Source organism: Sciurus vulgaris (genome assembly GCF_902686455.1).
Source record: "Sciurus vulgaris genome assembly, chromosome: 5".
NCBI lineage: Eukaryota > Metazoa > Chordata > Mammalia > Rodentia > Sciuridae > Sciurus > Sciurus vulgaris.
The window spans coordinates 113,781,680-113,808,886 of record NC_136465.1 but is presented as its reverse complement, the minus strand read 5'-3'; the positions used below and the strand labels follow the sequence as shown (position 1 = coordinate 113,808,886).

The following is a 27,207-nucleotide window of genomic DNA, read 5'->3' as shown; positions in this document are numbered from 1 at the left end:
ATCAATATCTGCAACAAGTCCTTGAGACTTGTTGAGAGACTTGTTGTTGAGACAGTAATCCCACCCACCAGCTTCATATCATCTTCCTCAGTGGAGGCTAGTGGCATTAGATGAAATATAATCAAGAAATCCAATTCAAAATAGTCTCAAAAAAAAAAAAAAAAAAAAAAAAACCTGAGGAAAAAATCTAACCAAAGATGTAAAAGACTTCTATAATGAAAACTATAGAACACTGAAGAAAGAAACTGAAAAAGACCTCAGAAGATGGAAAGACAAGTTCATGGATAGGCAGAATTAATATTGTTAAAATGGCCACATTACCAAAAGCAATATGCAGACTCAATGCAATCCCCATCAAAATACCACCGACATTCTTTACAGAACTAGAAAAAAACAGTCCTAAAATTTACTTGGAAGAATAAGACTAGTATAGCCAAATCAATCATAAGTCAAAAAAGTAATGCTGGAGACTTCATAGTATCTGACTTCAAATTATATTACAGAGCTATAGTAACATAATCTGCATGTTACTGGCATAAAAACAGATACATAGACAAATGGTACAGAATAAAACATAGACAAACCTATACTCTATAGTCATCTGATCCTTGACAGAGGTGCCAAAAACATACATTGGAGAGAAGATAGCCTCTATAACAATTGGTGCTGGGAATACTGGTTATCCATATGTAGAAGAATGAGACTAGAACTTTATCTCTGACCCTGCACAAAAATCAACTCAAAATGGATCAAAGACCTCAGAATTAGACCAAAAACTATGCAACTCCTATAAGAAAATGTAGGGTTAATTCTCCAGCATATAAGCACAGGCAACAACTTTATCAATAGGACCCCTAAAGCTCAGAAAACAATGCCAAGAGTTAATAAATGGGATAGCTTCAAATAAAAGACTTCTGCATAGCAAGGGAAACAATTGAGAATGTGAAGAGAGAACCTACAGAATGGGAAAAAATCTTTGTTAGGTACTTTACTGACAAAGGGTTAGTATTTAGAATACGCAAACTAAAAAGAAAAAAAAAAAAAAAGCCCTTAACACCAAAAATAAAATCCCAGTTAATAAATGGCCAAATGAATTAAATAGTTCTCAAAAGAAGAAATGCAAATGGCAACAACTGTATGAAAAAATGTAAATCAAAACTATGAAAAAATGTAAATCAGAACTACACTGAGATTTCATCTCACAGCAGTCAGAATGGCAGTCATCAAAAAAAAGTACAAACACTCAAACACTAATGCTGGAGAGGATGTGGAGAAAAACGAATCTTTTACACTGTTGGTGGGATTGTAAATTAGTACAACCACTATGGAAATCAGTATGGAGTTTCCCCCAAAAGACTAGGCATGCAACCACCATATGACCCAGCTACGTCACTCGTATTTATTCTAAAGAATCAAAGTTCTTATACTGTAGCGATACATGCAAACCTACGTTTATAGCACCACAGTTCATAACAACCAAAATATGGAACCAGCCTAGGTGTCCATCAATGATTGGATAAATAAAATGTGGTATATATACACAATGGAGTTTTAGTTAATCATAAAGAAAAGTGAAATTATGTCATTTGCAGGAAAATGGATGTTAAATGAAATAAGCCAAATTCAGAAGGTCAAGGGTTGTATGTTTTCTCTCATATGTAGAAGCTAGAAAGGAAAAAGGAAAAGAAAGGTGGTGGTGGTGGTGGTGGTGGTGGGCGATCCCATGAAAAGTAATGGGAGATAGTAGAATAGAGGAAGGAGGCGGGGAGGGAGGAAGTGCTGGGGAGGGATATTAGACAAATTATATTGTTATATTGTGTGCAGATACAAATATATAACAACAAATTCCACCATTATGTACAACTATACTGCACCAGTAAAAAATGTGGGAGAAAATACAATTCAAGAAAAAGAAATTGAGAGGTTGGCAGGAGAGCAGATCAGCATCTAATGCAAACTTGTTTATTTTCCAGGTATTTGTAAGTCAAACTGCACAACTCTGAAGAGAAATTGCCAAGACCTCCCCTATACACATCTCCCCAGAGAAACTCCTTAACCGAAGGGGACAGATAGGTCAAGGGGTTTAAAGCTGCATTCACTTCCACTGCTCAGGCAGTGTGGATGCTGGTCATCTCCAAAGACCTGGCATTAATGGAGGCTGAGGAGCAGCCTTAGGGGAGGGAGGGAGGAAGGCAGGCAGGCAGGTTTGGGAGAGGAGAATGACAGACTCAGGAATATTTTAACTCAGGTTTTAGAAACTGTTAGAAGAATAAGATTTTATGTGTTTAAATGGGGCTGTTTTAACTATATAAAGCAAAAGTATCTGTACACACGAACACTTGTTCACTCAGAGACACAACCACACATACTCAGAGGATAGTGGACAAATTTGTCTTTGACTTAACACTCATTTTGCAGGACTTAAAGCCAAAGAACAGGTTTTCAGATTGCTAAATAAAGTGTGATTTTGACTTTATACGGATTCTTTGTTTGAAACCCAGCACACCGTTTTCCACTTTGATTTTGCCCCAAGTTCAGACAACTTTAGTCATATCCCTGACCCCCAGCTCACTTTACCTCCAGGCTGTACCTCCTTTAATCCACCCTCAGTCCAGATACATTACTACATATACTGGGATTATATTTTAGAGTTGTATCTAGTTGTTCATAAGTAAAGTACTTGGTTCATACAGGATTCCGAGCAGGATAGAAGAAGATAAGAAACTCCAAATGAAGGAAAAATATAATGATATAGTGGAAATGGGATTAAGTTTGGAGCCAGAAGTCCTGGATTCAAGTCCTACCATTTGCTTTCTATGAAAATATTTGTGAAAAATAAGTAACTCTGAAGTCCTGCCACCTCGATAAATACATGTACACATGTAAATGCCTTTCCATCCTTGTTCTTGTTTTCAAGGGTGATAATGTCACTCTCCATTCAGTCATTCAGCAAGAATGTATTGAGCAGCTACTCTGTGCCAAGCACTGAATACCAGGACTAGGTACTAGAGAAACAATGATGAGGGAAGGAAGTAAGATCTTTAAAGAAGCAGTAAGAAGCTGGGTATGGTGACCCATGCCTGTAATCCCAGCAGTTCAAGAGGCTGAGGCAGCAAGATCACAAGTTCAAGGCCAGCCTGAGCCATTTAGTGAGACCCTATCTCAAAAAATAAAAAGGCCTGGAGGTGTAGCTCAGTGGTAGATGACCCCTGGGTTCAATCCCCAGTACTGCAAAAAATAAAGCAGTGAGAATATTGAGCAGAGAAAAGAATGGGCAGTATTTAATGATGGGTTAGACATGTGGTAGACACTGAGGTTTTAAAGATTTATTCTGGGTTAAATTTGAGAGATTAGAATCTGGTGGTATCATTTCCTGGTGACTGTAGAAGGAAACGTATTTATCTGGGGCCTCCAGATGCAAGCAATAAACTGACAAAATTAAGCAATAAAGGATATGTTGGAAGGAGAGTAGGCAGCTTGTAGAACAAAGAACAATCAAGCAGGAGGAAGGACAAGAGCCAGCCCAGGGTTGCCTGTGGCAGGAATGTGAGGATTGCCACTCAGGCAGCTGCCATTAGAAGACTCAGCTCAAGCTACCTCCTGGCACCACGTCTTCAGATCTACATTCCCCAGAGAAAAAAATCGGTCTGGCCCAGTTGATATGATTTGCCCATCCAATGGCTAGGGACATGGGGAACTGTGACTGGCCCTATTATATGATGGGGAGGTTCAGGGCACAACATGACATGCTAGAAAGAAGACAAGTGGTGATGAGGATGGTAGATTATAAAAAAGCACAGGCAACTGTTAGGGATGATAGAAACACTCAATTTTTATTATGGTGATATGGCAATGGATATATACATGTGTTGAAGCTTATCAAATCATGTATTCTGCAATTTATGTATCACTTATGCCTTGAATAAGCTGTAAAAACAAACCCTGCTGGGCGCACACCTCTAATCCCAGTACTTGGGAGGCTGAGGCAGGAGGATCATGAGTTCAAAGCCAGCATCAGCAATTTAGTGAGGTCTTAAGTAACTCAGTGAGACCCTGTCTCTAAATCAAATTTTAAAAGGGGCTGGGGATGTGGCTCAGTGGTTAAGTGCTGCTGGGTTCAATCCAGTACCCCCCTGACACAAAAAAAAATTTATGTGTGCCCTATAAGAATTGGAGTTTGAGGACTGGGGTTGTAACTCAGTAGTGTGAGGCACTGGGTTTGATCCTCACCACCACATAAAAATGAATAAATAAAGGCATTGTATCCATCTACAACTAAAAAAAAAAAAAAATATATATATATATATATATATATATATTTTTTTTTTTTTTTTAAACTGGAGTTTGAAATACTTGTAGATTTTTTCAGTAGATATGGCTGTTAGGGAGCTGGTAATATATGTTTCTATTTAGGAGTCATTTTTCCACTTTATTTTTATCAAGCATTACATAACATGCCGCATGCTACATAATATGCTGCATAACCTTCTAGTAAGTGTAGATGACCATAACTGAGTTATTTTTCTTCAATCAGGAAAATGCTTCCAAACCCTTTGGACGATCAACTCCAGAGACGTGCCTGTCTCTTTCCATCAGACTTCACTGATCTGGATAATGAGCAACCCCTTTTTCCTTGTCCCTTTCTGTGAACTTGTGGATATATGCAGTGGCCACTCCCAGATAAGCAGGCTCACACCCATGATGGTGAGTCTAGGAAGAATCTTGAACCACATCTCCATGGGGCTATGTGAATCAAAACCTTGGGTAGTCATTTTTCTAAAATCTGATCTTGTATTCTTTAAAATGAGTAACCATTCAAAGGATTTCTACCATGTACATCAGTAAAAGGAAAGAGGTTGCATGTCCCTGTGGAGAGGAGGGTTTTTAAAAATATAAAAGCCCTACTGCCTACTAGAAAAAAACCTCTTGCCTTGGGATTCAGAATCATTTCTGGAAGTGACACCCAGGGGTATTGGAAGTGTAGGGGAAAAGCTACAAATACAAGGCTTCTCCCTGTGCAAGCCACTCACTGGTTCATCTGGCAAAATCCAGCTCAAGCCTTTTGTCTTCAGGGCTTTTCTGGCCCCTCATTTCCCCAGGAAATGGATCTTCTTTGGCAAATGTGCTAGAGAACTTCTAGGGACTGACTTATGGCCTGTTGGGGGACAGAAGCAGTAACTGCTACAACGAAGGTGCAAATGAAGTGAAAATTTTTACTAAATTTTGAGATTGGTACTTCGTTTGAAAACAACCCTACTGAACACTCCTAGGAGGCAGGGAAATGGCCAGTATGCTTGTATAAGGTGGACAGTCTTTGATGGAGAACCAAATGATTTCCCCAGACTTACAAAATGTTAAAGTTGCCCAGGGAAAATGCTGTGGCTTAGAAGACTACCATCCTGGCAGCAGCACAGATGGGCTGAAAGCCAATAAAATTAGGTGGAGATGGGTATAAAAATGGGGTGGAGCTGGGCGTGGTGGTACACACCTGTAATACCAGCATTCGGGAGGCTGAAGCTAGAGTTCAAAGCTAGTCTCAGCAACTTAGCGAGGCCAAGACCCTGCCCCTCTAAAATGCGAAAAAGGGTTGGGGATGTGACTCAGTGGGTTCAATCCCGGGTACCTACCCCACACACCAAAAAAAAAAAAAAAAAAAAATAGGTGGAGATGAGTGTCTCTTGTTCCCTGCTCCGAGGTCTCTGGAGATCTATTGACAAAAGGATGGCTGCTCTAGTTTCTCAGGCTTAGCATTTAATCCTCAAGATCACTGGAAACTCACCACCACATGAGGCTTCATTCATCGTCCACTGTAAGCATCTTTATATAAAAGTACTTGAATGTTCACCATCCAGTCCTTGCCCTCTGGAAATCTAAAGGACAATATTGATAGACTAGGTAAGTCATATGGAGAACCCAAGAAATATGCCATATTCGGGCTTACTAGGATCTATCAAAGAGCATAACACTGCCTTCAAATTTTTTATACACCAAATTGGGTGCATATCAGATCTTATTTTTCTGCATGTTGACACTTTTAGTATGAATTATGTGCCGGCAAGAAAAAATCATGTATGAGCAAAACTTTTAAAGTTATATTTTAAAGAGGAAAAAATTATAAGAGATCAAATAAAATTATGAAAGTGATGGCAAATCAGTAGAGAGTCAGCTGGGCCACTTGCTCACAGAGAATGCTGTAGGAGAGACAGACCCAGATACAAGAAAGATCCCAACACTTCCTGCAATTCATGGTCAGCTGGTCAGCCAGAATAAATGCAAGCAATTGTCTTCCTTTGGAATTTAGCCCTTAGGACTTGAATTTCCTTTTCTCTTGGATATTTTCTTATCTGAGGACTAGCTAGGGTGAACTTTCTTTTAATAACTAATGTACATCTTGCCTAGATGCCATGTTTTTGTCTTCTTTGGTTGAATTGACCATTTCCTACACACGAGCTTCTTCCTAACTGATATTGCCTTGCCTTTTAAAAATATGAGATGAATTTCATCAACTTTTTCTTTTTTACCCTTTCCTTCTTTTCCTGGTGGGGTTTTTGTTGTTGTTGTTGTTTGTTTGTTTTTTTATAATTAACTAACACTTTAGGAATGAAAGCAATACTCTTGCTTTAATATTTTTTTCTCACTCTATGCCTTTCTCTCTTCTGAGACTTTCTCTCAGTCTTTATTCCCCAGATGAATACCCACAACCTGATGATACCTGTCTTTCTAATGATCTATATAAACACTGATTCTCAAATCTGTGGAGTAAGGAGTAAGGAGTAAGCACAGAAATCTGTATCACTGGGATGGAAGGCAGAATAACCACAAGAAGTCCAAACCTAAGTGAGTGGCCAGGATAACAATAGCTAACAATAGTTTATTGAGCACTTACTATGTGCCAGGTAAGGCTCTAATGCTTTGTGTGAATTAACTTATTCTACCCCCACAGTAATGCTATGGTATGAGACAGGTATTCCCCTAGGCAAAAGAAATGAAACAGAAGTAACTTGTCCAAAATTACACAGCAGAACCAGTTTCAGAGCCTGAATTATATACTATTACATTCTCTTACTCATTGAGTTTCTCTGATTAATGTGGAACATTTCCTGCCACAAAGAAGTGAGTAAAGTATGGTGCTAATTAACATTTATATTAAGGTGCTTCCCATGTGCTAAAACTGCTGTTATGAAATGACTTTATAAGCAATGATCACTTTCAAGTACCCCATTTTAGGCATTAGGAAACAGAATTTGGAGATGTTAATTTGTCCAAAGTCACACAGCCAGCAAGCAGCCGAGCTAGGTCTGTTTGAATCCAAAGTCCAGGACACTTTTACCCTCCACATTGGAGGTCGATTGTCCAGTGTGGTGGTCGATTGTCGAACAAGTAAGATCTGGGTGAGGCCTCGTTTCTTTGCCTACCTCATCTGCAATGTCTCACGACCCGCGTGTGTACCTTCTAAATTGGCTTACAGTCCAAGCTTCGGGACACCAGACTATTTGCATAAATGATACGCAAGAGCAGGCATATGTAATTTTCCACACTTGCTGAAAATTCAAATTATGTCAACCCCGGGGAGACCCGACGGTCTCCCGTTAGCAGGGAGTTCAGATCCCATCTGCTCTGGAGCTTCTGGGCGAGGGAGGAAGCGGCTCCGGATGGAGAGTACAGTGACAACCGGAGAAGGGAAGGCAGCCTTTCCTCCCTAGGGAGCAGAGGCGGTCCGGCGGGCAGAGGGAACCTGGAGAGGGCGGTTTCTCTCCTCTTTTCCTGTCCCACCCAGGCGGCCTGGCCCCCACCCCCACTCGGGCCGGCCTCGGCCGCTAACTCTGCGCGTCTGTCCTCGGCTTCCTCCCGCGCGGGGTCCTCCTCCCGTCCCTCTCGCTCGGCCTCTCCCGGCAGCCGCGAATCTCTGCGGTTCCCGCCCCCGTCGAGTTCAAAAGGACCCGCGGAGAGGCTTCGGGCCCTGCCCCGCAGCCCGTCCGACTGGTAAGGTGAGCACGCGGAGGAGGGGACCTGGGGAGGCGGGAGGGCTAGGCGAGCGCGGTCGCCCACACTCACAAGGCAGCCACCTCGGCCGCGGCAGGAACTGAAACCGAGAGCGGCCGGAGCTCGGCGTCCCGGGACGCACAGCCGCGCCGCCCGGCGCGCACCGGCGCCCCTCTGCGCCCGGAGCCCTTGCGAGTGCCGGTAACTCAGGAGGGCTGCGGGGGCCGCGGCGGCTGCGGGGCGAGCACCCAACCCTCCAGGTCCACGCGCGACCCTCGACGTCCGTGGAGTTGGGGGGCTCTTGGGTGCTGGAGTCATAGGCTGGGGTTCGGCAAGGGCGCGCCAGTGGGGTCGGTTGGCTGTTGCGTGGACGGCGCACTGGGCAACGAAGGGAGGACTGTGGGGAAGCGGGCCAAGCACGGAGAAGCCGGGGTCTGCGACTGGCCAAAAGGCGTCTGGGGCCCCCGCATCTCGTTTCTTTGCCTGACGGTGCCCCTGCCCCCACCCCGCTGGGCCTGACCTTCTCGGCCCTCTTCTGACACCTAGTGGATGGCTCCGCCCAAACTCCAGGCGGTAGCAGCCCAGGTACCTGTAATCGCGCTTTGGTATTTGCATACCTTTGCCTAACTTTTTCAGGCCTTAAGAGATCTCTTAGATAAATTGGGGGCCCAGTGAAAGGGTCGCAAAAGTGGCATACCCCAAAACTGGGAGTCCCGGATCTGGGGGAAGATTTGTACCTGGAGCCCGAGGAGATAACTCTGGGAGACCCAAAGAGAAGGGTTGAAGACAAGCTCTAAGGGGAAAAGAGGAAGTGGGGAAGGGACTTAGGAAAAAACCTGGCACCAAAGGAATCTCCAGGTCTACCCATGTCATTACTGACTTTTTCCTTCTTCCTACAGATCTGCCTATCCTGCAGGGTACTCAACCCTTGGCAGCAATGACTGACCTCCGGACTACACCTTCTCCTGGAGGTAGGTGAAGGCCTTGCCTAATCCAGTGCAAGGGAATTGTTCAACATCTCCTACCCCTAGATCAGGCCTGGAATTCTAGGAGGCCTCAGCCCTCCCTGCTTGCCTCACACAAGAAAATGTCCTGGGAAGCAGGAGGCAACAGAGTATGCCCCTTGGGGCAGTTTTATTCTGAAGTCTTCAGGACCTGTAGAGTTCCTGGCCCTACTACTTAAAGCTTTGTGACCTTGATTTTCTGAAGTTCTTTATAAGCCTAAAGGATCAGCTTTACATCCACCCCCCCCCAATCATTCATAGGGGTGGCAAAGAGTGTGGCAGCAACCCCCATAATTAAACATGAAAAAGGAACCTTCCAAAGATAAGGGGCCAAAAGATAGCTTTTAAGCTCCAGTTTCCTGGTTTATAAAATACGGAAAATAGTACCTATTTTCTGAGGCTCTTTGTGCGGTTAAATGAGATAGTCCATATAAAACACCTAGAACAATGCCTGGTATCTAGAAAGCTCTAGTAACATTGGTTAGAATTATTAAGTACTTGTTAGAGACCCACTTTTCCCTGGAAAGGGATTCTACCTTCTAATTCCACTCCTGTTATACAGACCTAGTATTGAAATCCCATTGTGCATGCCTGTAATCCTAGAGGCTGGGGAGGCTGAAGCAGGAGCCAGCCTCAGCAACAGTGAGGCGCTAAGCAACTCAGACCCTGCCTCTAAAATAAATACAAAATAGAACTGGGGATATGGCTCAGTGGTCCAGTGCCCCTGAGTTCAATCCCTGGTACCCCTGCCCCCCCCCCCCCAAAAATTGACATTCCTACGGGAAGTATGCACTGGCAGGGGTTACTGAAAATGGATTCTCACCTTCCAGAGAATCAGGCTGGGTTAAACAAACTATGAGATATTTACATATTGATTGCTTTTTTGGCCAGATAGGGTGAGAGAGGAAGAACTGCTTGATCTGGCTTTCTTTGTCTTCGTATGCACAGTCTCATTTGTCATTAGAACTAACATTCCCTTCTTTTATTGATATGAAAGCAGGCAACTGACAACCCCAAGGGAAGTCCAAGACAGTGTCTCCTGTGACTGGTGATGAATACAATTCAGACTTGTAGTTGTCTGGTGAGAAGAGATAAGAAAAAGGAAAAATGGGTAGAAGTCTAGCTCAATCCATTGAGACACCCCCAACACACACAGTGAGGAAGGGATTTGAGCATCCTTGACAGGATGTGTGAGGTTTGTCGAGGCAAAAAGGGATGTATCTAAATGTATCAATTAGATGATGATGGTGCCAAGTGTGACGCTCTAGAGACTGGGGCTTACCCAGGAGGTGTTCAGGAGGAGAGGACAGAGGACTTCCAGAATGAACCTGCCCCTGGGGATACTTGGGCAGTTGGCATAGCTGGTTAAGACCTGAGCAAAGGAGAACTATTTACATTTGTTTTTCTTCTTCCTTTTCAAAAATCTGTGGTAAAACAAATACTACAAGTGTTACCATTTAGCCATTTTTTGTGTACTTTAGTGGTGTTGAGTATATTCACATTGTGGTGCCCCCAGCATCAGTGTCCATTCTCAAAACTGTCTCATCTTCCCAAATGAAACCCCACACCCGTTAAACAGGGACTCCCCGTCTCTCCTCCCCAGGCCCCTAGCAACCACCATTCTACTTTCTATATCTATGAATTTGACTCTTCTATGCACCTTATATAAATAGAGTAATATAATTTTAGTCCTTTTCGTCTGGCTTATTTCACTTGGCATAATGCCTTCAAGCTTCATCCATGTTGTACATCTGTCAGAGTTCCCTTCCTTATTAATCTGAATAACAGTCCCTCCTATGTATGTGCTACATTTGGCTTACCCATTCATCTGTTGGACCCTTGGGTTGCTTCTGCCTTTTGGCTGTTGTGAATGATGCTGCTATGAACATGGGTGTGTAAATATCTGTTCTCTGCTTTCAGTTCTTTTGCTATCCAGAAGTGAAATTGCAGTGTTATGTGGTAATTCTATGTTTAATTTTTTTGAAGAACCACCATGCCACTTTTCCTTGTGACTGTACCATTTGACATTCCTACGGGCAATGTACAAAGGTTCCAGTTTCTTCATATCTTGTCCAGTTTTTTTTTTTTTTTTTTTTTTTTTTTTTTTAATGTGGTGCTGGAGATCAAACCCAGTACCTAACTTGTGCTAGGCAAGTGCTCTACCACTGAGTCACAACCCTAGCCCCCATATTTCGTCAACATTTGTCATTTTCTAGGGTTTTTGGAGTAGCCAAACTGGGTGTGGAGTAGTATCTCACTGTGGTTTTGATTCACATTTCCTTAATGATTAGTGATGCTGAGCATCTTTTCATGTGCTCATTGGCTATCTGGGTATCTTTGGGAAAGTGTCTGTTCAGGTCCTTGCCCATCTTTTAATTGAGTGTTATATTGTTTTGTTGATATTTACATTACTTTCTTTCTTTATTTTTGTACTGGGGATTGAACCCCCAGGGGCACTTACCCACTAAGCCACATCCCCCTTTTTTATATTTTACTAGAGACAGGGTCTCAAAGAGTTGTTTAGTGGCTTACCAAGTTGCTGAAACGGGCTTTGAACTCTCAATCCTCCTGTCTCAGCCTCCCAAGCCACTGGGATTACAGGCCTGTCCACCACACCACGTGATATTTACATTCTTGACCCAATGAGTGACATGAGTATAGTGATATTTTAGGACATATCATACCTACCCACTGGGTCCAGGCAAATGTAAGTTCAGGGACAGAAATGGAGAAAAGAATAGCAATCACAGACAGGAAGGCAGCTTATTCTTTGAAGGATGAGATAACCAAGGGTCCAGCTCTTCACTCCACCCTTCCTGCCAATGCCTCCTCCACGTCCCTCTGCCCCAAACTATAGAGATTTCCTAAAGGAGATATCCTTCAGGGCTGGAAAGCAAGGGCTAATTTATGACTTTTCTGGGCCCTTGGCACATTCGCCTTTTGTGGGCTTCTTCATTTGAAAATAAAAAAGTTAAAAATTGTATTTTATAACTGCATTGGCATAAGGAAGAATATAATATTAATATTATATACTTATAATTAATAATCAATATAGCAACATTAATATTTATTTAACCTAAAATGTGTTGTTTCTTCTTATTAAAATCATGAAAAAGCATTTTCATGGGCCCACAGAAGTGCTGTAGACCCTGGGCACCATGCCCAGTGCCAAAGTCAGCCCTGTTAGAAATAGGACAACTGAACTTTGCCTTGTGGGCTCTGCCCACCCCACCAGGGAAAACCCATCTCTTGCCACCTAATAATCGCATTGGCTACCTCTCAGGTTGTCCTCACCATTTTAAGACATGTGGCACTTTTTTTCCTTCCTTCCTTCCCTCCCTTCCTCCTTCCCCCACTCCTTCCTCCCTTCCCTTCTTCTTTCCTTCTTTTCTTGGATTGAACCTAAGGGTGCTTTATCACTGAACTACACCTCAGCCCTTTATTTTTTTTTTTATTCTGAGACAGGGTCTTGCTAAGTTGCTGAAGCTGGCCTCCAATTTGCAATCCTCCTGCCTCAGCCTTCCAAGTCACTGGGATTACAGGCATTTGCCACCACACCAAGCCACTAAGCATTTTTCATCATGCTTATTCCTCGTCACAACCCTGTGAGGCAGGTTTTATTCTCATTTTACTGAAGCAAAGCTGAGTTTCAAAAAAGTTAAGAAATTTTCAGTGATTAAGAAAATTTCCCAAGGTGGTGCAGCTAACCATGGCAGAAGCAGGATTTTGTGCCAAGCCTGTCTCACTCCCAAGCCTGTGTTCTTTCTGTCATGGTTGACTGCTCCCAAGGTCTCACTCCACCCCAGTGGCCCCTCGGCACACATGAAAGAGAAGGAAGGAGAAAGGGACAAAATTCCAGGGTGGGTTCCCACGGTAAGGAGAACTGGGGGAATCGCCTTTGCTGGGCAGGTCTAGAGCAAATAAGTAGGTTGGCAGCCTCAGGAGGCAACAGATCTGATGCCTCTGTGATAAGAGCTTTAGCTCAACCTGGGAACAAGGACCACAAAGAAAGCAGCCAGTATGTGGGTCAACAAGAAGGGTAAATGGGCAGAATAGATCTTGAAGGTTATTTGCTGTTGGTTGGAACTTGGGTGGAGCCTTTAATCTTGTTGTTGTCCTCGGCCTTGGCCTCCCACTGACAAGAAAAAAGGTGAGAAGGGAAGGTAGAGAGTAGCATTACTATTTTTTTGTTTGGACAAGTTGACAGGAAGGAACTGGAGTAGGAACAGGGGAGATAATGGGGGAAGGTTTCAATCCATTCCCTCCTCCTTTTTTAGGTGCTGGGAATGTAACCCAGGGCTTGCGAGTGCTGAGCCAGCTCTTTACTACTGAGCTCACCCAAGCATGTTGCCTCCCTTTTCACACCAGGTTTCCTGAACTTAGATCACTTTGTTGTTGTTGTCTATTTTTTCATTTAAAAATTAATACATGTTAATGTATTAATTAACATGTATTAATTAATTAATACATGTTAATGTATTAATTAACATGTATTAATTTCCCAGGCTAGTCTTGAACCCCTGGGTTCAAATGATCCTCCTGTCTTAGCCTCCCAAGTAACTGGGACTCCAGGTACCCACATCACCACGCCTGGCTCTATCACATTCATTTTAACAATTGTATGGTGTTTCCAGAGTGGATGGCCTATAATTATTACAGCATTTCTCTACTAATAGACATTCAGAAATGTGTCTTGCAAACAGTGCCACAGTGAACACCCTTTCCATTCTGCCTCAAAACACAGAGAACACTACCCAATGGATATGTAAATAAAATGCCCAACCGAAGGCAAAGAAGGGAACTTGGAAAGTTGGTAGTGTCCTATGGACTAAAGAGAGAAATTTCAAACACCACTGAGCTAACTGCTGAGCAATCTGTTGCTGCTTGATTCAGCTTGCTGATCTGCATCCTTGAGGTGGAGATAAGATAATGCATGTTTTATAAACTGCAAATGATAAATATTGATTGTAATTCTGATACTTGAACCTGAAGGCCCTTACTCATAAGCCCCCAGGACACTCTGAGGGGTTCAAAGTTTTGATTTCCTTACTTTTTAAATTTTTGGCTATGCTGGAGGTCAAACTCAGGGCCTCATGCAGGCTAAGCAGATGCTCGATCACTGAGCTTCATTTCTAAGCTCAAATATTTTTTACAAAATATTTTTGGTTGCAGATGGACATGATACCTTTATTTTTATGTGATGCTAAGGATCGAACCCAGTACCTCACATGTGCTAGGCAAGCACTCTACCACTGAGCCACAGCCACAGCCCTCAAATATTTTATTTTTGAAGAATTTTAGATTTATAGAAACTATCAGTTTCCTTTAATGACATTACCTTCTATGCACATACATTATGAAAACCAAGAAATTAATATTGGTGCAATGTGATTAGTCAGAACTAAACTATAGACTTTGCTGAAATTTTACCAGTTTAAAATTGGATTTTGAAGAGAAATAGAACACTTACAATTTATAAAATTTCTGAAATTAAATCTGAGCGAGGTCCTGAGGATTAGCCTCGTTCAACTACTAATTCTGTGCTCTGATTTTCTTTCAAGTAGCCTATGAACCTGTGATGATTTTTCTCTTCTGTCTGTCCAGGAGACATCTGTCTTTTCCCTCCAGTTTCTGTGCTTACTCCTCTTGCGTAGGTCACCCCTTGGTCCACTCGAAGACAGAATTCAAGCTCAGCTCTTCCTGAATTTTCTCTTGCAAACTTCCCTTATCTGACATGGTTTGCCTGCACACCTCAAAATTGTAACAGCAAATGAGTTCAGCAGTCTAGGAGTGGGACAGAGTAGGACTTCACTAAACCCCTGCATGCTAAACCCAGGTAGAAGGTACCAGTGAAGTGCACAGCAAAACCAAAGATCTTGCAAAGAATCTGATATATATATATATATATATATATATTTATATTTTAAAGCTATAACAATTATTATTACCCTAATATATTGGACTTTCTTATATTTGTTTTTTTACTTAATAATTTTAATTTGAATTATATAAAGATCTTAATTTGGCCCAGGTATGGTTTGTCATAACAATATCAATCCAAAACAACTAAGGTCAAATCTCATTGGAAGAACTTCTGTCTAGACTGGCGTCATTCAGTTCTTTGACAGACAAGTTTTACTGCCCCACTTACTTAGTCCTTAAAGTCAGGCTATATTAACCTACTTTTCTCACAAGGATATTTAAAACAGTTTTATCAAATTTGGGGATTCTATCAATTCATGCAGCACCTTTATCTCTCCCTAAGTTCTCTCCCTATCCTCTTATTTATTCACTCACTTGTTCATTGATACTGGGATTGAACCAGGGATGCTCTACCACTGAACCACATCCCCACCCCTTTCTATTTTTTATTTTTAGACAGGGTCTTGCTAAGTTGCCCAGGTTAGCCTCAAATTTGTGATTCTCCTGCCTTTGCCTGCTGAGTAGCTAGGATTACAGGCATGTGCAACCACGTCTGATTCTATCCTCACTTTTAACAGATGACCTTGCATCCTATTTTCTTGAGCAAATTAAAGTTCTCATAACAGAACTGCCAAAGCCCTACCTCATCTCCCTCCTGCCTGTGTCTGTGCCACATACTCTGCTTTTCCTGCTATTAAAATGGATCCACTCTCTGCTCCCATCTATTTGTACACTTAGATCCCATTCTTTCAAGGACGTGGTTCCAGCCACTCTCCCCTGTCATACTTCAATTGTTCCCTCTCATATGAGTCATTCCTGTCCACACATAAACACGCCGGCATTTCTCCCATCCTAAAAAAAAACAACTGAACTCCCTTTCCTCTCTAGTCACAGCCCTATTTCTCTGCTCACCTTTACAGAAAAACTTTTTGTAAGAGTTTATTTATATTCTGCCTACAGTGGTTCTTCCATTTCTCTTTTGAACCCACCCTGAACCACAGTTTTATATTCAGCACTTCACCAGCACTTGCAGAGGTCATTTGTGACTTCTGTGAGGTGAAATGTGGTGAATGGTCCTCATATTTGAACTGTTTAGCTGCTATTCAGTCTCCCTGGGCTCAGTCCTTGGCCCTCTTTGTGTGTACTTACTGTCTGTGGGTCTCACCTACCCTTGTGGTCTTCAGTATACTAATAGGTTGGGTTTTTGTTTTGTTTTAATCTCCTGTCCCAATCTCCTCCCAAAATGCTAGTCCTGACATCTGCACTTGTGTATCTGATAAGTAGTCATGTCCCTTTCAAGTCTGTTTCTCCTCCAGGCTTCTTTATCTCAGGTAATAGGCCCAAAACGTTGGTATCATCTTTGATTCCACCCCACATTCAATGCTGTTAGTCCTTGCTTCAGAATAGAATGGAATCCCACCACTTACTGGACTGCTGCTAAGTGCAATCAAGGCTTTTGTGCAAATTAGAAAAAGTCTCCCCCTTTGGTTGTGCAAGGTACAACCTGCTTTTACCCTTGTCCCTACCTTCCTGCAGCCATTATCCACACTGCAGTCAGAGGGATCCTTTAAAATCAATCCCTGCTTGGGGGTGTGACTCAGTAGTAGAGCACTTGCCTGGCATGCATGAGGGGGGCCCTGGGTTCTATTCACAGCACCACAAAAACCAAAAAATAACAAAATAAATCTCTGCTTCAGTTACAAGTTTTTACATAACAAACCACCCCAAAACTTGATAAGTTAAAATAACAATTTGCCTGAGGGTTTAGGTCAGTATTAGAGCACTTGCTGAGCATGTACAAAGGCACGAAGTTAGTCCTCAGCACTCATAACAAAACAAAACAAAACAAAACCAGTTTATGATTTTTGACAGTTCAGTGGGCTGGTTGGGCATACCTCTGAGGACTTCACCTGTGCCCACTTGGGTAACTGCAAGGTCCAACGTGGCCTTCCTCACACATCTGATGGTTGATGCCATCTGTCAGCTGAGCCATGAGTGCTTGGTTTCCTTTCACATGGCCTGTTGTCCTCCTTTGTACTAATTGAACTTCCTCACAACATGTTGGTCTCAGGGTTTCAGAAGTAGTCTTTGGAATTCCAGGCCCCACCTCAGATCTACTGAATCAGAGTCTTCATTTTAACAAGAACCTTAAGACAATGAAGTTTAAGAAGCATTACTTTAAAATAGTAATTTAATCTGTCTCTGTTCAGAAACCTATAAAAGTTTCCCATCTCACTCACAGAAGGAACTGAGGTCCTGCTGGGTACAATGTAGCATGCTTGTAATCCCAGCAACTCAGAAGGTTGAGGCAGGAGGATGGCAAGTTCGAGGCCAGCCTTAGCAACTTAGCAGGACCCTTGGCAACTTAGGGAGACCCTGTCTCAAAATAAAAAATAAAAAGGACTGGGGATGAAGCTGAGGCATAAACTGGATTCAATCCTCAGTATCAAAACAAAAACAAACCTGAGATCTCTGTAGTGACCTACTAGGCCCAAGTTCTATTCCTTCCTTGACTTCATCTCCTCCTCCTCTTCTCCTTGTCCCTTCCTATGCCTTGTCCCTTTAACATGCCAAGTATGCTCCAGCCCAGGTGCTTTTTAACATTATGGGCAATCCTACCTTGAACTTGCTGTTTCTTCTGCCAGAAATGTTCCTTTCCCAGATCTTGGTGTGACGGCCTCCCCTGCCTTCTTTAAGTCTTCACCCAAGTCGCCTCATCAGTAAAGCTTTCCCTGACTACCTTACTTAAAATTGTAAGCCCCTTCCGTATCCCAACTCCCTATCCACTTTCCTGCTTGTATTTCTTTTTCTTATGTATTTTGTTTATTGTTTACTGTCTTCCCTCTATAACAATGTAAATTGTATGAAGAGAGGGTTTTTTGCCTGTGTGATAGAATTATACATTACATAAAATTTACCATTTTAATCTTTTTTGTGGGGGGAGGTTACTGAGGATTGAACCCAGAGCACATTACCACTGAACTGTATCCCCAGGTCCCCCCTTTTCTTATTACAGTTTTATATTGAAACAGGATCTTGCTAAGTTGCCCAGGCTGCCCTCCAACTTACCGTCTTCCTGCCTTAGCCTCCTGAGTTGCTGGAATTATAGATTTGAGTCACCACACCCAGCTCATTTTAACCATTTTTAAGGGTACAACCCTGTGCATTAAGTATATTCACATTGTTGTACATTTACCATTGTTGTTATCCATTCTAGAACTTTTTCATCATCCCAAACTGAAACACTAAACCCATTAAACATTCCATATTCTCTCCTTCTTCCAGCTTCTGACAACCTTCATTCTATTTTCTGTCTCTATGCATTTGATTATTCTAGATAATCAGTAGAAAAGTAGACTCAGACAATATTTGTCCTTTTGTTTCTGGTTTATTTCACCTAGCATAATGTCTTCCAGATTCTTCCATGTTGTAGCATTTGTCAGAATTTCCTTCCTTTGTGTTTGTGAGTACACACACATTTGGTTTATCCATTCATCTGTTGATGAACATTTAGATTGTTTCACCTTATGACTATTGTAAATAATGCTACTGTGAACATTATACAAATTTTACTGGGTCCCATTCATTTCTTTTGGGTATATATTTCCAGAAATGGAATTACTAGATCTGTAGTAATTTCGTTTAATTTTTGGAGGGACAATGATAGTAGAAATTTTTTTCCTGTTTCATTCACTGATTTGTGCCCAGAGCCTAGCACAGGGTTCACACTCAGTAAATGATTATTGAATTAACTTTTTAATTTCTCTGTCTACAAACCTGAAATCTCAGTCTAAGAAGGCTGCACAGCTTGTCTACTCCAGCCTGCTCTTGGTGGTTCCATACTGACCCTTCATGCTTGCTGTTCTGAGTTCAAGGCCCCTGAAGCAGGCCCTAATAACTTGTTTCAGAATGTTGCTGGGGAAGCTGATCAAGCTCTCCAGTTATTTACAGAATCCACCTCCTAGTCAAGTGTAGTGGTGCACACCAGTATTCCCAGCAACATGAGAGGCTGCGGCAGGAGAATCACAAATTTAAGGCCAATCTGGGCTACTTAATAAGACTTTGTCTCAAAATTAAAAGGGCTGGTATGTAGCTCAGTGGTAGAGCACCCCTGAAATCAATCCTCAGTAGTGTAAAAAAAAGAAAGTAAAAAGAAAAAAACACCTTCCCACAGCCCTTCAGGTTCCTGGCCTCTTCCTCTTCCTCAGAAGTGTCTATGTTACCAACAGAGATCCCATTCACAAACTGTCAGATCCCTTGACTATCATTTATCTGGACCCCTTTTAGATGGGCCTGGTACTTTCTGAGAAGCTTCCTTTTTCTTGATCTCACTTTTCTGTGTTCCCAAGGCTCCTATAGCTCCTTAGTGCAAAAATCATTCTCTTTGATAGGAAACAGAGGCAAAAAGGGCTGGGGAAATTCTGCTTTCTCTTACTTCACCTTCAGACCCAAATATCAAGTCTAGCTCTTTCTGTGTTCTTGTTCCAGATACAATGTTTTTGAAATTGTCCTTCAAATTTCCTTGCCACTTTTGAGCTACATATAGCTTCCTGACACTACTCTTCTAAGTCTCTGGCAGCCTCTAATATAGGCAATTCTGCTAGAAGACTTTATGTACATTTTTTTAAAAGATTCATTCTGATATCACACTATTGAACATAAGAGGGCTTCAGGACAAATAGCATTGGAGCAGACAATACAACGCCAGAGCTCTAATAAATACAACAACCCCAATAAAAATATTGGCGGAGTTAAATCCCCACTAGCATTTCAACCTTGAATTCCAGTCAGTCCTTTGCAGCCTATACCCAGGGCTGGGTGCTTCCTCCTTCTAGATGTAGATTCCAGAGAGCCTTTGCTTCTAATACAGACCATTCTCATCAAAAATAAAAATCTGAGGTAGGGTCTGATTTCTTCATTAATCCATTGTTTTAGTATTGAGGTAAATTGCTTTGAATTCCCTCACCTGTGCTTACTGCTTCAACAGATGGCAAAATGTAAGTGGAAAGCAGTTGTATCCAAAGAAGGCATCCTATTGTACTTTTTTTTCTTAAGGTGTTCCTGTATTAATAAAATGTTCTCCTGAGGCAGAAGGAATCACAAGTTTGAAGTTAACCTGGACAATCTAGTGTGAGGCGCTGTCTCAAAAATAAAATAAGGGCTGGGGATGTACCTCAGTAATAAATCACCTCCCTCTGTGCATGCTCACAGACACACACACACACACACACACACACACACACACACACACACACACACAGGTTTTCTAGTTGTGAGAAAACTTGCCTCTGATTAGGTCAGCTACTAAAACTGGGAAAGTGGACATGCTTTCCACGTTTCACTGATGTAGTCACCTCTGAGTAATCACCTATGATGAAGTTCACTTTAAATCTGTATTTGATTGTAATCTGGCTTTTCTTATAGGTATCCATACCTTCTCTTTCTCTCTCTCTCTCTCTCTCTCTCTCTCTCTCTCTCTCTCTCTCTCTCTCTCTCTCTCTCTCTCTCTCTCTCTCTCTCTCTCTCTCTCTCTCCTGGCAGAGCTCGAGATTGAACCCAGGGACTTGCACATGCTAGGCAAGTATTCTACCACTGAGCTCACCCCAGCCCACCTATATCCAATACTTTCAAACCCTCACACATTTTGGAAAACTTGTTATGTTGCCTTATAGTTATCTTTCACTGCCACTTCCTTTTTTCCCCTATTGGAAAAGAAAAGGATGGTGGTAGGAGGGTTTGGTATGAGCACTTTGCTTGGGGTTTGGGGTAGGTTGTTCAGGATTCAGACTTTGGTTCATCCTCTGTTACTTCATGTGTAATATGAGTCATGCCTCTTAACTCTCCTTGAGCCTCAGGGTCCACATCAGCAAACAGAAACTCTCACTTTGAAGTGATTGGCGTTTTAAGGATTAATAATGATGTATATAAAGTACCTAGCACAAATCAGGGTCTTAGTAACTGGCAGTTGTTATTATTGGGTTCATTTGTAGAATTTCCCAACCAGGAATTGTTTTCCCTTCCAGATTCTCTTTCCAGGGACTCTTGTGTATCTGTTCTCTGAAACATACTAAAATTCAGCTCCATGGTCAGGTCTCTGGTCGACCTCATCACCAGTATATTCTCAGTTTCTATGTCAGTGTCTCTGGCACATAATGGGTGCAGAGTATATTACTGATTACTTGAACTGAAATTACTCATCCTTATATTCAGGCCTTGGACATACATTAACATTCTCAGTGCTTTGTGTATCTTAAATTCTTTTAAGGAAGGCAGAAAGATGGAGGATGGGCCCGGGAGATTTTTAGAGAGGAAAGTTCCTGGTGAGAGGAGGCAGTCTAAGGTGATGACCAGATGGAGAAACTTCAGGACGTCTTTTTGGTGGAAGTCTCAGTGTTGTTTAACCTAGTCTCAGACGTGACATCACATCACTTTTGCCACCGTCTGTTTACTAGAAGCAAGTTACAGGGTCCATTCCACACACAGAGGAGCCCATACACAAGGTGTCAGTACCAGGAGGTGAGGGTCTTCAGGAGCCATCCTAGAAACTGCCCACCCCACTCCCATTTCACAGATCAAGAAACCTCTGAGGTTCAGAGAGTTAATAACTTCCTCAAGTTCATCTAGTAATAGGCTGGGGCAGGATTCAAACCCAAAGCAGCTTTTCCTTTTAATCACTAAACATGTAGTCACCTTAAATGATACTTTAAGTAGTACCTATTATAATGATACATATTTTCTCATTTAATCCACATTTAGCCTTGTAAAGTTGGTTAATACAGTCTCCATGGATAATAGATGTGAATGAATGAATCAGGGTCAAAGTGACCGAGTATACTATCATTCCTAAACAGAGTGGAGCAAAGTTTGGCCTGGCCTTGGGAAGGGGAAACTCCCTAGGCAGCCCACCTCTGCTTTCTGTGTTATAGGACCAGAATGGTTCAAGAATGGTTCAAATGGTCCCCTAAGACCATTTAGCACAGGCTCACCAGGCCACTATTGGTGACACAATTTCACTTGCCCTGGATGGAAACCTGAAGGTGTCAGGCGCTCAACAGGAATATGCTCACACTCTGCACCAGCCACAATGGCCTATTGAGTCCTGTCTCAGAGCTTTAATAGCTTTAATCCTGGCTATTGTCTGTGCTTAAAATGTACCCTATCCTTGTTATCCAATAAACTCCTACCCCTACTTCAACTCCCAGTTCAAATATTACTTCCTTGGAAAGTCACCCTTGGCTGGAAGACTGCATTGGGTCCCTCTACCAATGCTTTTCTAAATGTGGAATTTCCTTTGTCATGCGGTTTGCAGTTCCGAACAATAGAAATTGTGGGTGTGGTCTGTAGAAATTATGGGCGTGGTGGAGGGTAAGCTCTGTGAAGCTCGCTCTGTCTGCTTTACTCTGCCATCCCGGGTGTGTCTAGCACAGCACCTGGCCAAGTGTCCACAGGTGCTGCTGTGGTTATTTATTGAATGAACGTAAGGGTGATTCCAGGGTCAGCCAGCCTGCCTTTCTCTGGATAAACTCTATCTGGCAGTAACCTTTACTTAACTGTCATCTTTTCAAACTGTTGCATTAAAATACTAATTAAGAAAGAATTAAAGAGCTTCTTGACTTCCTATGGAAGCATTTTAAATGTTAAATGACTTCTGGAGGCTACAGTTTTATTATGCCCCAATTCTGGGTAATGACTTAGCTGGGGTTTTCAGGCTCTGAAGGATAAATGGAGTACTACAGAAAGGGGTGCAGGATAGATTTAGGATAGGAGAAGCCTTGTTTCAGAGCCTTTCAAAGTGTAGGGCCTATCCTGGAAGTACAGAAAAGGGTTTTTGATGGGGGTACAGGGGCATTATTTCATTATTTAAAATGATTATAAAGAGAACCCTGAAAAAAATGCACATACTATGATACTGTGATATAAATATCTGTACATGGACATACACTCATACACTCATCATTTGATTTCATTTATGTAAAAATATGTGCTGAGCACAGTGGCACATGCCTGTAACCCCAGTTACTTGGGAGGCTGAGGCAGGAGAATTGCAAGTTGAGGCCAGCCTGGACAACTCAGACCTTGTCTCTAAAAAATTGGGTTGGGAGAACTGGGGATGTAGCTCAGTTGCAAAATGCCCCTGGGTTCAGTTTCCAATATTGCTAAACACACACACACACAAACAGTTCTTAATAATGACTTATCCTTATTGTGTTACTGTCACAACAACCCTATAAAATATTATCTGCCTTTTGCAGATGAAATGACTGGTGCATAGTAAGGTTATGTAATTTTCCCAAGGTCACATAGCTAGTAAAGGACAGAGCTCACATTTGAAACCAAGTGAGTCAGGCTCAAAAGCCCATACTCTTAACCATTGTCCTAGGCAAAGAGAAATCCATCAAAATGTTCATTGTCTTTGGGAAGCAGTTTATTTTTTCCTCTTTTCTCTAGGTTTTTCTATTCGGATTTCCTGTAAGAGCTGAATGATGAACTTTTGAATAGAGAAAAAGTTCAGGTGATGAAATTTGAAGGACAAAGATATGCTTTAGAACAAAAAAAATCACCCCATTTTCTTTTCTACTTTTCTAAACTTTCCAGAACTGACCACCCCACTTCTGCAGGCCACTGAGGCCTTGTCCCCAGAAGCTGAAGAAGCCAGCACAGCACTTATTGCAGGTAACAAAGGCTCTGAGCCAAACCCAAAGGATCCCTGGGATCAGCTGCGATCTTGCTCCAGAGCAGCCTGGAATCTGGTGTGATAAACTAAGAACTGGGAGAAACACCACAACATCAGGGACCAAATCCATTAGCGGACTCATTCTGGCACAGGTTCTTGCACACATGACTATTAAAAAAAACTTCTGTCAGAGGTATTGCCAGTAAATGGTAGGTTGGAAGGTGACCACAAATAGGCTTTGGTGCATATGGACACTACACTCAAGTACGTGGGCAGGAATGAGGATATATGTGGTTTGTTAAGTGGGTGAAGAAGAGGGAAAGATCAGAAAAACCCTTGCCGGAAGCTCTGGATTTAAAAACACCTTTCCTGTTGGGATAACATGTTTACTTACTTACTTCCCATTTCCATCGTAATCATCAGGAACTAGTTTGGGAGGGACATTCAGTTTTGTCAGAAATCAAAAGCATTGTGTCATGCTGAGGTGGTATACCCCTGTAATCCCAGGGACTCAGAACACGGAGACAGGAGAAGCACAAGCTCACGGCCAGCCTCAACAATTTAGCAAGACCTCAATAACTTAACGAGACCTGGTCTCAAAATAAAAAAATAAAAAGTTCTGGGAATGTAACTCCATGGTAAAGTGCCCCTGGGTTCGATCCCCAATACCAAAAAAAGAAAACAAAGGGAAAAAAAAGCATTGCCTCCTTAAGAACTAGGAAAGTCGGGTATAGTGGCACACTCCTGTAATCCCAGCGGCTCTGGAGGCTGAGGCAGGAGGATCACGAGTTCAAAGCCAGCCTCAGCAACTTAGTGAGGCCTTAAGCAACTCAGTGAGACCCTGTCTCTAAATAAAATATAAAAAAGGGGGCTGGGGATATAGCTCAGTTGGTAGAGTGTTTGCCTAGCATGCACAAGGACCAGGGTTCAATCCCCAGCACCACCACCACCAAAAAAAAAGGGGGGGGGGGCTGGGGGATATGTTTCAGTGGCTAAGCAGCTCTGGGTTCAATCCCTGGTACCAAAAAAAAAAAAAAAAAAAACCCTAGCAGATCCTGGATACCATGGATACCATGTACCATGGAAGTCAGGCTTGAAGGGGGAATGGGAATTTGAAAGTGTACACTAGTTAAAACAAGGAAACTCTTAGGAAGTGAGGAAATCATCTAAGTCAGGTGACCCAGTGAATCCCTGACAGGTCCTCAATCCTGAAACATCTCCATTTTCCCTCTCCTTTCCAAGTTGTTATCACCGTGGTCTTCCTCACCCTGCTCTCGGTCGTGATCTTGATCTTCTTTTACCTGTACAAGAACAAAGGCAGCTACGTCACCTACGAACCTGCAGAAGGCGAGCCCAGCACCATCCTCCAGATGGAGAGTGACTCAGCCAAGGGCAGAGAGAAGGAGGAGTATTTCATCTAATGATTCTTAGGCCCCAAGGAGCTAATTCCTGGCTCCAGTGCTAACACATCAACTGTTTAATTTATTAGAGGAAAGTTTTATCTGAAGCCAGTGAGTGACATTGATGTGGGCAATTCCAAGCTTCTTCCAGGGCACAAGCCCAAATGCCAACAGGACTGAACTCCCAGTTCATGACCAGAGACATGAAAAAAGCTGCTTATGTCTTTGACCAGACCATGTAATAGAGTTGGTGTTTGTGACTCGCCAAGGTGGGGCTATGCTAGGGAACATTTGAGTATGTGCCTCAACACATTGAAGGAAGGAAAAGAATGTCACTGATCATACTCTGTTCCCTTACCTGGTCATAGCCCTAATGGAAATATCCATTGAATTTCTTCCCAATGGTTGGATTCTATAGGAAAAGGCCAGGTTAGGAGGGGTAGGAGACTCAGGGGATCTTACCTCCTGATGAATGTGCTGCATCCCTTAGTTTCAGCCCCCCTTTCCATGTTCCCCAATAACCTTATACATATGCTATTTTTAGCCAAATTAAACTTTTTGATATAGAAAATCAGGTTTTCATGTGAAAGAAGTTAACTACATTTTGACTTAATCTTTGCTTAAACTTTTTTGACATCATTTTCTTTTGCTATTTAATCCCTTTGCATATGTCCTATTCTAAGCAGTAAGGAACCTAGGGAAGTTCCAGAAATTCCCATAACTTATCGGCAATTTGAGACCGAGATGGTCCAGGAAGCTTGTCCCAGAGGAGCATCATCAGAAACATACCCTGGGAGAGGAGTTGGTTTAGTCTCCATTGCTGGCAAGAGTCAGTGTGTCCCAGATCCCATACAGAGGAAACCAGGAAAAACTTACCTACCTCCCTTCCCACCAGCTTCTTCACAATCCATCCAAGAAGCTTCTTGAATTTAATTTAGTTTCAAAATGATGTGTGTTTAAAAGGTACAATGTTTTGGTATAAATTATTAGGTCCTCAGATAATGTTTACTTTGGAATTAAGCTGGCCCTCTTTTAAGGTCTTTATGTATTGACTTCATTATCCAAGCTTAAGTGACCCAAGGTAAGATCCAAAGGCTGAGCAATCAATCTTGCCAGCCTAGATTCCAGTTTTCAGTATTTCACCACACAGAGCTTTGGGAAAACTAACTGAAGGGTACCTGGAATGTATAGGGGGATTGCAATACTAAGACATTTTCCTCAATTTGAACTGTAGAGCAAGTAAGGAGAAACCAATTTTGTTCCCTGAGTAAGGTTCAGAATCCCAGGATATGGAAGTTGTTTAGGTAGTGAAGTGAAAATGAGTGTAGTGAAATTCATGAAAATAGTCAAAAATCTTGGCCTTGTACTCCTGCATTTATTTAAAAGAAAACAGAATAGCAGCAGCACCTAGCTGAGTTCTAGGTGGGAAATAAAAGAAGTTATATGCAGAAAAAATCTAAAAACAAGCTAAGTAAAGAATCCTTGGAGTGAGGTGTAATGCAACTTCATCACTTTATTCAAATCTTCAAAATAGTCTTTATTCTACATTTTTAGTATAAAAAATCCACAAGTTAAGTGCACCACAGTGTAGAGAGAGACATACAACGCTGAACTTCCATAACAGTCAATGGTACAGTCAAACATCACATGTACAGAACACAAAATTTAGATGAACTGAAATTATAAGATAAAATAAAATCCAATTTCAGAAAACAAAAATCAAAATATTAAGGATCCCTGAAACATTCTTAACCCTAATGAGATTTCACTGGACTCAAGTCATTTTATAGTGAGGCTTTCACAATATGACCCTATTAACCCAGTTTAGGAATTCTTGGAAGCCATGAGTGGTGGCATCAGACACTGACAAAAAATGGTGACCAATTTTTGATCTGAAAACTCCTCTTAATTTGGCTCTAAAGTCAAGCCTTTGAAATGCATCCTCCTCCTTGCCCCTCATATTTTAAACAAACTTTTTTATGGGACAGTTTGCACTGATAACCTTTTTCAAACAAAGATGTTTTTCTGGCACCAACACAAACTGGGTTAGGTTCGTGTATGCAGAGAAAACCTATGAGGAGGGTCCAAAAGGCACCCTCTAGTTTTGCCTGAGGAGATGCCAAAGCAGAAGCAATGTGCTTGGGGCACAGAGGGGGTTTCAGAGGATCCTTGTGAAAGACGAGTTAAAAGATGGCAAGTGGGGAGAAGTGCAAGGAGAGAAGGA

General features: G+C 42.1%; 2 protein-coding genes across 7 annotated transcripts in view; both read left to right on the top strand.

Annotated features, from left to right (window-relative positions):
* The window catches only part of BIN2 (bridging integrator 2), a 32,309-nt gene extending 28,626 nt beyond the window's left edge, over positions 1–3,683 (top strand). The window contains exon 14 of one of the 2 annotated variants that reach the window (XM_079141302.1): positions 1,974–3,683. In XM_079141302.1, coding sequence (XP_078997428.1) covers positions 1,974–2,003 — 30 coding nt within the window. In that variant the 3' untranslated portion in view covers positions 2,004–3,683. The remainder of the gene's footprint in view (positions 1–1,973) is intronic. The other variant, XM_079141301.1, reaches the window with a different exon arrangement.
* Positions 3,684–7,721: 4,038 nt separating this feature from the next.
* Positions 7,722–27,063, top strand: SMAGP (small cell adhesion glycoprotein). 5 transcript variants are annotated; one of them, XM_079139844.1, is made up of 4 exons: positions 7,722–7,983; positions 8,883–8,954; positions 23,505–23,582; positions 24,826–27,063. In XM_079139844.1, the coding sequence occupies exons 2-4, from the start codon at positions 8,921–8,923 to the stop codon at positions 25,002–25,004; spliced, it is 291 nt and encodes a 96-aa protein (XP_078995970.1). In that variant the 5' UTR covers positions 7,722–7,983; positions 8,883–8,920; the 3' UTR covers positions 25,005–27,063. The 5 variants fall into 5 exon arrangements, with proteins under 5 accessions (XP_078995970.1, XP_078995967.1, XP_078995968.1 ...); XM_079139841.1 differs by having other exon boundaries at positions 7,848–7,988; XM_079139842.1 differs by lacking the exon at positions 7,722–7,983 and adding an exon at positions 8,009–8,243.
* The last annotated feature ends 144 nt before the right edge of the window (positions 27,064–27,207 follow it).

Bases quoted from the DNA above. Each gene is read 5' to 3' on its own strand.
- SMAGP (XM_079139844.1), top strand. From the start codon at position 8,921: ATGACTGACCTCCGGACTACACCTTCTCCTGGAG. The intron at 8,955-23,504 runs GTAGGTGAAGGC...TAAACTTTCCAG, and splicing joins GACTACACCTTCTCCTGGAG to AACTGACCACCCCACTTCTG. The intron at 23,583-24,825 runs GTAACAAAGGCT...CTCCTTTCCAAG, and splicing joins CAGCACAGCACTTATTGCAG to TTGTTATCACCGTGGTCTTC.